At 42.3% G+C, this 10,780-nt stretch overlaps 1 protein-coding gene across 1 annotated transcript; it reads left to right on the top strand.

Annotated features, from left to right (window-relative positions):
• The first annotated feature begins 7,604 nt into the window (after positions 1-7,604).
• Positions 7,605-10,133, top strand: myca (MYC proto-oncogene, bHLH transcription factor a). The gene is made up of 3 exons (XM_020653807.3): positions 7,605-7,840; positions 8,136-8,841; positions 9,078-10,133. Exons 2-3 carry the CDS (start codon positions 8,169-8,171, stop codon positions 9,740-9,742), a joined length of 1,338 nt encoding a protein of 445 aa, XP_020509463.2. The 5' UTR covers positions 7,605-7,840; positions 8,136-8,168; the 3' UTR covers positions 9,743-10,133.
• Positions 10,134-10,780: the final 647 nt, after the last annotated feature.

Genomic DNA, 10,780 nt, shown 5'->3' with positions numbered 1-10,780 from the left:
CTCTGTCCTCTTCTTTTAAAGACAGATATTCAGAATAACCCTCGTTTAAAAAAAGAGCAAGTGAAGGCTGACCCCTGGTGGACAAAGTAAAAAACCACAACAACTTCATAACATGCCTATTTTGATGCATTTTTTAATGATTTGTATTCTAAATCCTAGAAATACATACACAATTCAAAAAACAATAAATATGCGTAAACATCTGCAAACTATAAAACACAATATGGTGAACTTTGAGGATCTTTCAGTCACATTAAATGTTGATGTTTTAGTTTTGTAGAAGACGATGCTGATACTGATTGGGAATTTAATCGATTGCTGATTCCGATACCGATGTTTGTTTCATGACCTCTTTTGGTGTGAGACTCCAACAATGCCAACGTTTTCAAGTTTGTCAATGAGAATACGTTTTTTCCCAACAGGTGGCTCAATCTGCCCAATGAAAAACCTCTTCTCTGAATCAGCAGTTAGGTGTGCTACATGTCCGTATGAAATTGATTTGGCACAACTAAGAAACATCGGATACTGACATCTGCTCATGCCGATGTGCTGAACCGCACCTCTCAGTAAGATTTATTATTATTGCACAGGTTCAAGTACTGAGACAAGTTAAGGCATAACTAGAAGTGCAAACACAGAAAAGTGCACAACAAGTTAAAAAAAGGAGTAAACATAGATAAATAAAGGTTTACAAAAACGGCATTATGTAAGGAAACAACAGCTGCAGGTTGTATTCAGTGGAAAGTTAAATCAAGGCCATTAAAACAAAGAATCCTAAAAAGTATGGGAGGGCTTACTACTATCTCTTCTGCCCTGTCACACACACACACAGGTATGCAGATATTCAGTTTGTAGTCAACACCAGATGCCAGAGTTGCAGTGTAAAGCTCTTGGAGTGAAGTCTGAGTAACGTTCAGTAAGTTGTTTGTGTACGTGCCTGAGGGAGCTTCTGCAGTGATTTAACAGTTGACTCAACCTTTTACTAGCAGACATGCCTCTCCCCGGCAGCTGTAACCAAAGTCAGATGTTTGCGAAAGATCCTGCAGACCTGCAAGGACACTCTGTGAGTTACAGCCACAATATAATTCCTCCACAATGTCAAGACAGTTAAATAACAAACGGCCCAAGGTTCTCAGTACCAGAGCTGGTTTTCTTTTTAAACTTTACAGTTGACTTTAACAAGCTGTTGTTCTTTTTTTTTTTTTTTTTTTACAAGTCTAGAAGTGTGTTTAGTGCAGCATTTATCTAACTGAGCGTGCTTCTGCTCATTCTGTGGGCGGGGTTTTTGGACAACAATGCTGCAGTTATTCCTGGGTATCCTTTATAAATGTGCTTTGATAATAGTTTGTGCATGCTGAAACATCAAGGAGCACCGATAAACATATCCGTGTGTAAGAAGGATGCATGTTGCACGGTTTTAACGACACAATTCAGTTCAGTGTGTTGTTGGTTCTTGCAGTTGTTTTAGGAGGAGGGTGGCATTTTTTGGATGAGATCTTAGGTATTGACATGAACATGTCCAATTCTGCTTTTTTCATTTCCATGACTTGGAAAAGTGTTTACAAGTTTCCCAGATTGTTAAAACCTCAGGGAACATTCATTACACTGTGGGGTTTGAATACAGAGATTTTTGTTTTGTTTGTGTTTTTGAGCTGGAAACCATCTTCATACTGGTTTTCAGTGAAGCACCTGTTTGTTTTTAACATTTATATTGTTTATACTGGGCAGCTTGACCATAAAGATGAACATCTAAACAGAAACATGACGGCATTTGTTTACATTTGTGACAAAACAAGATTTACAAGTACTGTCTCTCTCTCTCTCTATTGAATGTGATCGACCAAAGAAATATTCCATGTGATACAAACGCCCTCTAGTGGCCATTTTGGGGAACGTCAACTCCTGGAAAAAAACAACTCTGAGCATCCTGTATGAAATTTAGATCTGACCCATTAGGGTAATTTTCTCTCTCTTACAGTAAAACCTCAGAGTTGTTCTGATTCATACCTTTAAATGACTCATAATGTGCAATATACATGTTTTTTTAAAATACTAATATGTGTCTCTAGTCTGTCTTCAAACCCCCCAATGATGAGAAAAGACCACCCTCTCCAATCTTTTGCCTGCTCCACTTTTCAGAAAATGTGTGCTCAGACACGCTGTTTGGAGATTTTCCTCACAGAAGCTTGAAGTACTGTCTTGTTTTGATGACCTTCTTTGGACATTATGCTGGGCAACAATATCACTTTTTTCAGCCACATGATGTCTCTAAAAAATGGATACAGATGGTATTTTAATTAATGTGTTTGGTGATATCTTATATCACTACACAATTATGTGCAAAGGATCAAAATGCATCTGAGGGTGAGGGGAATGTCATCCAATAAGTCTGGACCATCAGCTGCTTCTACCTGCATTAAAGCGTGTGCAGGGATGATGGGAAATAAAGCATGAGTCAGATTAGCTACGTTTCAGGGAGGGGAATTTTACACTCTTCTTCTTCTGAGTTGTCACTGAAGGAACATATAATGTCATCTGAGTCATTTAACAATCTGCAAAAAGAGAGGAAGCGACAGAAGGCTGTTTCATGTGTGATGATTCATCTTTATCACACATCCTCATTGCAGCCTTGTTTCATCAGCAATCAATGCTTCTTGGGAACCTTCTCAACATTAAGAGCACAGAGTCTGCCTTTCGTTTAGCCGTTTATCACACACCTCTTTGATTTTTACAGGTGTTCCCTCTCAGGTTCCCCACAGCTGATTTATGTTGTTTTCAGAGCATCCCATGTTCTGCTGCCTGTAGATCACATTATCAGACAATACAGCGGCAACAACTCACACACGCCTAGCAACGATGAAGAACACTTCACATGCTGCTAATGTAAGTGCAAGAGCAGTTCAGTTAAAGGCTGAGTAATGCTTTTAAAAAATCAACCTCATCAAAGCCCAAACTCTCCCATATTTCTGTTATGTGATTTGTTATTGTTTGTATTTTACAGAAATTACACAGCACTGGATGGATTCATTTGCATACATGCATTGAAAATGTCAGCCTTTTTTTGCCATTACTGGTTGTAGAAATCACACAATGTTTCCACAATGATATAGCGGTGAAGTTAAGGAGGGATTTTCAGTTATTTCTTTCATGATGGCTGATATTTTATACATATTTATGACTCTTACCAGCACCACTGAAACCAAATGTTACACCCTTAAAAATGCTGCTATAGTCATTTGGGTAACTTTCAGTTGTTGTTATCATGCTCTCAGAGTGACTTAACACCGACCACACCCTTCGATTATCCTGGATGTGGTTAGAGATGGAACCTTGTGGAAACATGAACCCGGGGAGGGCAGCTCGACTCTGCTCTTCATCTGGTGTTGAGTTACTCTTTATGGAGGAGTAGGAAGTTGTGCAGGGATTAAATTAAGAACAATATTTTCTGTTTTCGACTTTTTTTTCTTGGGTTCATCATATAATGTCTCTTCTCCAGATTTAATCAGTTTGGATGTTGGAGGGTTTTGGGCCTCGCCCTGTTGGACAGGAGCCTCTCTGTGTGGAGTTAGCATGTTCTCCCCGTGCATGGGGGGGCTTTCTGCAGCTACTCCAGCTTCCTCCCAAAGTCCAAAAATTGGCTTTTTTTCTTAAGCTTTGACAAACACTGTCATTGCCATAGTTACCCAATGTGATTGACAGGTGTCATGACACGCCCCCTTGATTTGCCGATCATTTGAGCTCATTTCATTCAGCCCACAGGACACCAACACAGGACCCATCTAAAGTGTTACAGACTGAAGAGATGCTAAGAACACAACTTTAAACTTCTACAGTATTTAAACCAACATTTTTTTTTTTTGTTAATCTCTTATTGTATCATTTGAATCTCTTACAGCTGTACTTTTATTATTTTTATTGTTTGCTTTATTTGTTTTATTGTTGGTGTACTGTCGTTTTATGGAAAGCACTTTTTGGACTTTTACAAAGTGCAACACAAGTGAAGTTATCTTTCTTTTGAATTTCTTTATGGGCTGTTTATGCCTTTATTTCAGAAACCAGGGAGAGAGCGAGTGGGGAAGGACATGCAAGAAAAGAGCCTGAAGTCGGATTCAGAACCAGGCCGCCCGCTCTTGAGGACTTAGTCCGCATGCACTAGCCATTGGGCTCCCAGTGGCTGGAGAGGGCTAGTATTGCATTCTTGTTTTGATGCATCTGCACATCTTGTATATTTAAGGAAATATAGTAAAAGTAGTTAAAAAAAATAAATCAGATAGACCTCCACGCAGAGAATAAATGCAGTATTCCCTCGTTTTAATTGTAGATTTGTGGTGGACGTGTTGCTTGCAATAATTCCTACGTTCACATAGAAAGATAAAAATCAAATTTAACCGAGTCTGTTACTGTGATGCACTTCAGGCCAGGCTGTCTGAAGCTGTGACAGGCTGCAGCTCAATAACTGTCTGTTGTCACTGTCAATAATTAATGAGTCAATTAGCTGTTGAGTAGCCGGACAGATATGCCATGGTCTCATTGTTGGCTGCTTAGCTGGCAGCTTCCTCTCAGCGACTGAGCTGAGCGGATATTGATTTTCTGCCTCGTATGAAGGCATCATGCTGAACTGTTTCCTCGCTGTATGAGGAGGAGCTCATCCTCTGGTCATTTATACGAGTCTGCTGATCATAAGAATCTAACTGAATGAATGAATGAAAGGAAGGGCGTTTCTTTAATTCAACATGATGTAATCCTTTGAGAGAAAGCACTGGCTCTTAACTCATGTCAGAATCTATAGTCATCAGTAAAATGGAAGAAACAAATTTAACGTTAGAGCTTATACGCTGAGTACACAAAGAATATGAATCAGAAAAGGAAGGACAACAGTTGGCATCCATCTATGTTTTGTCTCATCCAATAGAAGTATATCAGATGGAAACGAACTCCCGGTGCAGACATCAAAATCCTTTTTACTTGGTCTTGTCTCGGTCTAAGACTCTGGATTTTTTATTCCCAGTAACGTCCGCAACCTTCCTGCTGTCACAGTCTTGAGTGACACGCCCGCTGCACACAAGATAATGATTCTTCATTGATATTCATGGTCTTGGTCTCACCCTGCCTTGGTCTTGGTCTTGTCTTGGTCTCGATCCCTAAGTATCTCGGTTCATGTGGTCTTGACTACAACACTACTATCAATCTATCTCCATCCATCCATCCATCCAAATACGCCGCGTCAATCAAAATTGGTAGAATTAGTTTTATTGAGAGAGGAAATCAAAACAATCAGACCTCTGCCAGGCTCCGGTTATCAAGAGGAAATGATGCCCGCTTCTCTTGAAGCTCCACTCTGTCTCCAGAAAGAAAGAACAAAAAGAAAACAGCAACACAAGAAACATTTGGAGAACGATGTTTCTCCTTCTGAAAGCATCCAAAAGTGAGGAAAGGAGAGAAGGAACGAATACGAGCAAAGGAGAGGAGGATGAAGAGTGTAAAAGGTGTTCCTTTTTTTTCCTTCTGCTGGATTCAATGATAAAAAAATATTTCTTTTTTGGCCTGCAGTGCTCTTCTCTTTTATCAAACTAATCATTTATGTTTTCCCCTGAAGCCTCCGGAATCGGACACTCGCAAAATATTTACCCACAATAATTACTGACTCACATTATAAACACATCAGTGAGAAAACGTCCCTCGTTCAATCAATCAGTCTTAATTTTTACAGCCACAGTTCAAAACAAAAGCAGGTAAAAGGCCTTCCTCTTTGTTATATTACCTACAAAGACACAACTTTAATCTGAATATAATTGTAGTCTGCTTGTTTTAAATCTGACATGAAGAAATTGTAATCTCCTTTATCTCATACTTTCACTGCAAGACTCATTCCCCCACAATGCACCACAGAACGCCACAGGAGGTCATTCCTGCCAGTGGCCATCAGACTCTACAACTCCTCCGTTTGAGAGTCAGGCACTGAGTCTGCTCATTTTCCTGGACTTATTTAACAATAACTTGCAACTTCTCCTTTTGTTTTGTGTGTTGTGTTGTTCACTGTAACTTTGCAGTCTGTCCTAAACTGGTCAACAACATATTGAGCCCTACACATAAACCGTGCATTACCTACGCTGCACATCGTACATAGATTATTTTTATTATTATTCCAATTTTCACTTGGTAGTAATTGCTCAGTCCATTATTTCTATTTTGTATTGTAAAAGTATTTCTATAGGCCTACTTCCTACTAATATTTTGTGTAAGTAATTAAACTTAAGATTGAATCACATCACAAATAGCTTACGTTTTAACGTTAAAAAGCGCCCTCCACTTCGTCACAAGGCTGCACGCTGAGTTGTATTTACAGTAACCACTGAATGCCTCTTAAAATAGGTTTTAATGAAGTGACCCAGTAACCCCAATAAACAGCCCCACTTACCCACTCCGCTCCACAGCACTGTTTTTACGGAGCGTTTAAACTGTTACACCCTTTAAATCTAAAGTCTCTGTTGATTCAATCTGCTGTCAATCAATAGTCCCTGTCTCACTACATGTTTCATGGAGTTCATGTTCACCTTGATCTGTGTTTGACCCTGCACCTACCTGGCTGCAGTCCCAACCTTGCAGCACTGGTTTTTTGTACCAGCAGAGGGCGCTACGAGCCCGCTGAATCTCCGCCTCCACCTCCTCTCTGCCACAGCCGAGGAGGGCACCTCTGTGAGCCAACTGCGGTTACCATCCGATTCCTCTAATTACTTCCTTCCTGGAGTTAATTGGTGCCAATCTGTCCAACCTCAAAACCGAGCAGTGCACGGTCAGTCAGCAACTAGAACACTTACTGCTACTAAATAAATAAATGCATAAACAACAGCAGTTATCTACCACAACACGTCGAATTCACCTGTTCCAGACAGTTTGCTGCAGACAGATCAAGGTAAGCTGCTGCTGCACCTGTCAAACCATTTCGCTGCATTGCCTTGAAATTTCTGCAAAAAAAAAAAAAAAAAAAAAAATATGCAAACTTGACAACAGGCGTCATATAGTGCGTTTCCAACTTCAATGCACGGTGATTTGTCGAACTTGTGATTTTCAAGCATAATGCACTTTGCATGAATATACTCGACTTTTACGTGGGCAACTGAATCTCACATATTGATGAATTGCAATAAAAGAAAAATCTTCAACGACGCCAAACAGCTTTGACAAGAGAGTCTGGGATGCTCTGTGATATTTTAGGCGGGATAGAAGTGAAATAACCAACCCTAATTATCTACTACTACGACTTACATTAGTATTTCGTGCATGCTTCCCGTCAATGGGCTCTACTCTACTATGACCCCTCCCACTTCTCCTTAACCGAAGTAGACCCCATCAAAACAGAAACAATATCATTTATGACCTTTTATACGAATGAAATCAGGTGTTTGTAGTTTTTTTTTAAAATGACCCAAATGTTGACAACAGGTTATTCTCGCTGTTAAGAGTTAAAATGTAATGTGTCGCTTGAGAGACTTTTCAAGGCCGGCGAGCGTTTCGCGGGGAAACCTGGCGGAGGGATTCAGCGGAGGGAGCGGTTAGGTTGGAGTGCTGCGGCGGGTTTTATTGCAGCTTGCAGAGCTCTCAGCTGTGATTCTCACGCTGCTGATGACAGACTGAACGTCGTCCTCACCCCGGCTAGCCTGTGCAGCCTCTCAGCCCCTTTCATGCATGCTTTCACACTGCCGCACTGAAACCGACAGCAACACCCCCCGTGGAAGGATTTAATGTTTCTTTCGTGTTGGAATAAGTTTCCTGCCCTTTTTCGTGCGCTTTGGGTTGATTTCGCCCCCTTTTCTGCGGACGTCAGTTTATATTTGAAAAGGTAAGGCGTCTCTGGAGATTGCATGTCAACGTCCTATACTAGTTACGCTAAATGAAACATGTTAGTGTGTCAGTTTAACGTCAGGGGGGGAGTTTATTAAAGATGGGGTTTCCCCTCTTGCACCTAATTTCCCAGTTGAGCACCTGCTGCAGCGCCAGTGCATGCATGCAAGGCGTGCACACAGGCTGATGTTTTGGAGTGACCATGTGATGTTGCTTACACTTAGGATTAATGTTGCGTTCATCCTGCAAACCTTCAGCATCTAATTTTTTTTTTGATTTATTTCTCGACTCAGCTTCACGATAAGGACGCAAGCAGCAGAGACATCATGCCGCTGACTTCAAGTTTGGCGAGTAAAAACTACGACTACGACTACGACTCCCTCCAACCGTATTTCTACTACGACAACGAGGAGGAAGACTTCTACCCTCAGCAACTTCAGCCTCCGGCCCCGAGCGAAGACATCTGGAAGAAATTCGAGCTGCTGCCGACCCCTCCCCTCTCCCCGAGCCGCCGGCCGTCCCTGTCAAGCCTCTTCCCCTCCACGGCGGATCAGCTGGAAATGGTGACAGAGTTCCTGGGCGATGACGCGTTCAATCAGAGCATCATCTGCGACGCCGACTACTCCCAGACCTTCCTCAAGTCCATCATCATCCAGGACTGCATGTGGAGCGGCTTCTCCGCGGCGGCCAAGCTGGAGAAGGTCGTCTCCGAGCGGCTCGCCTCCCTGCACGCCGCGCGGAAGGAGTCCACGGCTGGGGAGTGTGCGGAGCCGGCCGGCGCAGCAGCAGCAGCAGCAGCAGCAGCAGCATGGAGGTTAAACAGCAGCTACCTGCAAGATCTGAACACAACCGCGGCAGAGTGCATCGACCCATCTGTGGTTTTCCCGTACCCGGTGGCAGAGACACCCAAACAGAGCGCAGGGACGCCGCCGAGTAAAGACTTGGGGCTGGACACGCCGCCCAACAGCGGCAGCAGTAGCAGCAGTTGTAGTGACTCAGGTAAGCGTCACACCCCTTTTTTTTTTTTTTTTGCAATGGATGTCTGCCTGCTGAACTATTTACAATAAAAGGAGGTCAATGGTTGCTTTAATTCATGCGATTTGCAGGCAGTAGACATGCTGTCCTGCTGCTGCGAGATCAGCTAGAGGGCATTGGCTGCAATGTTAAGTCATGTGGAAGAAGAGATTGTACTCCTGCATGAATGTAATGCGTTTGCTTTCTGTGTTGTGTTACAGAAGATGATGATGATGATGATGAAGAGGAGGAGGAGGAGGAAGAAGAAGAAGAGGAGGAAGAGGAGATTGATGTTGTCACTGTGGAAAAGAGGCAGGCGGTAAAGCGGTGTGACCCCAGTCCGACCGAAACCAGGCACCCCAGCCCGCTCGTGCTGAAGAGGTGCCATGTCTCCACCCACCAACACAACTATGCCGCCCATCCATCCATGAGGCACCACGAGCAGCCTTCTGTCAAGAGGCTGAAGCTGGAGAGCAGCAGTAACAGTGGAGGAGGAGGAGGAGGAGGAGGAGGTGGAGGAGGTGGAGGAGGCGGAGGAGGCAGCAGCAGCCACAGCAGGGTCCTCAAACAGATCAGCAGCAACCGCAAGTGTTCGAGCCCCCGGACGTCCGACACGGAGGACTACGACAAGAGAAGGACTCATAACGTTCTGGAGCGTCAGAGGAGGAACGAGCTCAAGTTGAGCTTCTTTGCGCTACGGGACGAGATCCCCGAGGTGGCCAACAATGAGAAGGCAGCCAAGGTGGTGATCCTGAAGAAGGCGACAGAGTGCATCTACAGCATGCAGTCAGACGAACAGAGACTCCTCTCAGTCAAAGAGCAGCTGAGGAGGAGAAGTGAACTTTTAAAGCAGAAACTGTCGCAGCTGCAGGGCGCTCGTGCTTAAAGTTTGAACCAGAGACTTTTTTTCTGCCTTTTGTTTTTTATGCAAGTTCAAGACTTAGGGTGTACAGTTGTTGTTGTTGCATGCAAATGCAAAGCGGATTAAGTTGTTTGGAATCTTGTTTGATTTCAATGTTAAAACTGCCTCAATTGAAGTTATGGGTGGATTAAATATTTAAAAGTTTATTTTTATTAATAAAATATTAAAATGGGGTTACCTTGTTGAGGGCCCAAACTAAAATATAAATTTTTATGTTTTGTATATAATTAATATTTCCTAAGAAAATGTATTTTTGGATCTCAATTGTCTGGATGTTCAGACCCAGTGTTTGTTTTTTTCCATTATGTTCCTAGATTCTTTTTGAAATATAAAAAAAACAATGTTTCTTCTTGAATTTGAGTCCTTGTTCCTTCAATGTACAAACACACACATCTCATCACAGTCCAGCTGTGTGGATTGAAAAAGGTACCAGAGGAGGGCGTGGTCTCAAGGTGCAGCAAGGGTGAAGCCACATAAATGATTACTTCATTGAAACAGAGAGTCGGGGACAGAGTCCGGAGATTATGTTTAGGTGGGAGACCAATCCAGATAAGGTGCTCATTTACCTCAGAACAAATACAGTTATGGATTGAAAGGTGTCATATTTTCATCTGACGTTGGACAAAGTGAACAGATCTTAAAGAGGTAAGCACCAAACATGGTAAACCAAGTTTAGCATTGTGGCACATTTAACTTAAGGAGCTTGTTATTGAGGCCATTCCAAAATAACTGATGCTTAAGTCATCAGAGGAAGCCTCTCATTTTGGAGGACATGTTTCAGAGCGAGATGCTCTCCTTTCAACAATTTCATCATTCAAAGTCAAGTGAACTAGTTTCTTTAATAGAAGGTGCTCTAATGACTTCTATAACACTTTTTCTGGATGAAATAGGAAATTCAGGGACATAAAAGACATCTAGAAGCACTAAAGACATCACTTTGGCACATAAAATCAATTTAAAATATGATATTCTGCCCTTGAAAGTGATTTTAAGTACAGTCCT

This window comes from Labrus bergylta, chromosome 20, assembly GCF_963930695.1.
Source record: "Labrus bergylta chromosome 20, fLabBer1.1, whole genome shotgun sequence".
NCBI lineage: Eukaryota > Metazoa > Chordata > Actinopteri > Labriformes > Labridae > Labrus > Labrus bergylta.
This window is presented reverse-complemented; position numbering and strand designations above follow the sequence as displayed.

What these genes read in the sequence shown, in the direction of transcription:
- myca (XM_020653807.3), top strand. Translation starts at nt 8,169, where the DNA reads ATGCCGCTGACTTCAAGTTTGGCGAGTAAAAACTACGACTACGACTAC. An exon ending in CAGCAGTTGTAGTGACTCAG is followed by an intron (nt 8,842 to 9,077) that starts GTAAGCGTCACA and finishes GTTGTGTTACAG; the next exon opens with AAGATGATGATGATGATGAT.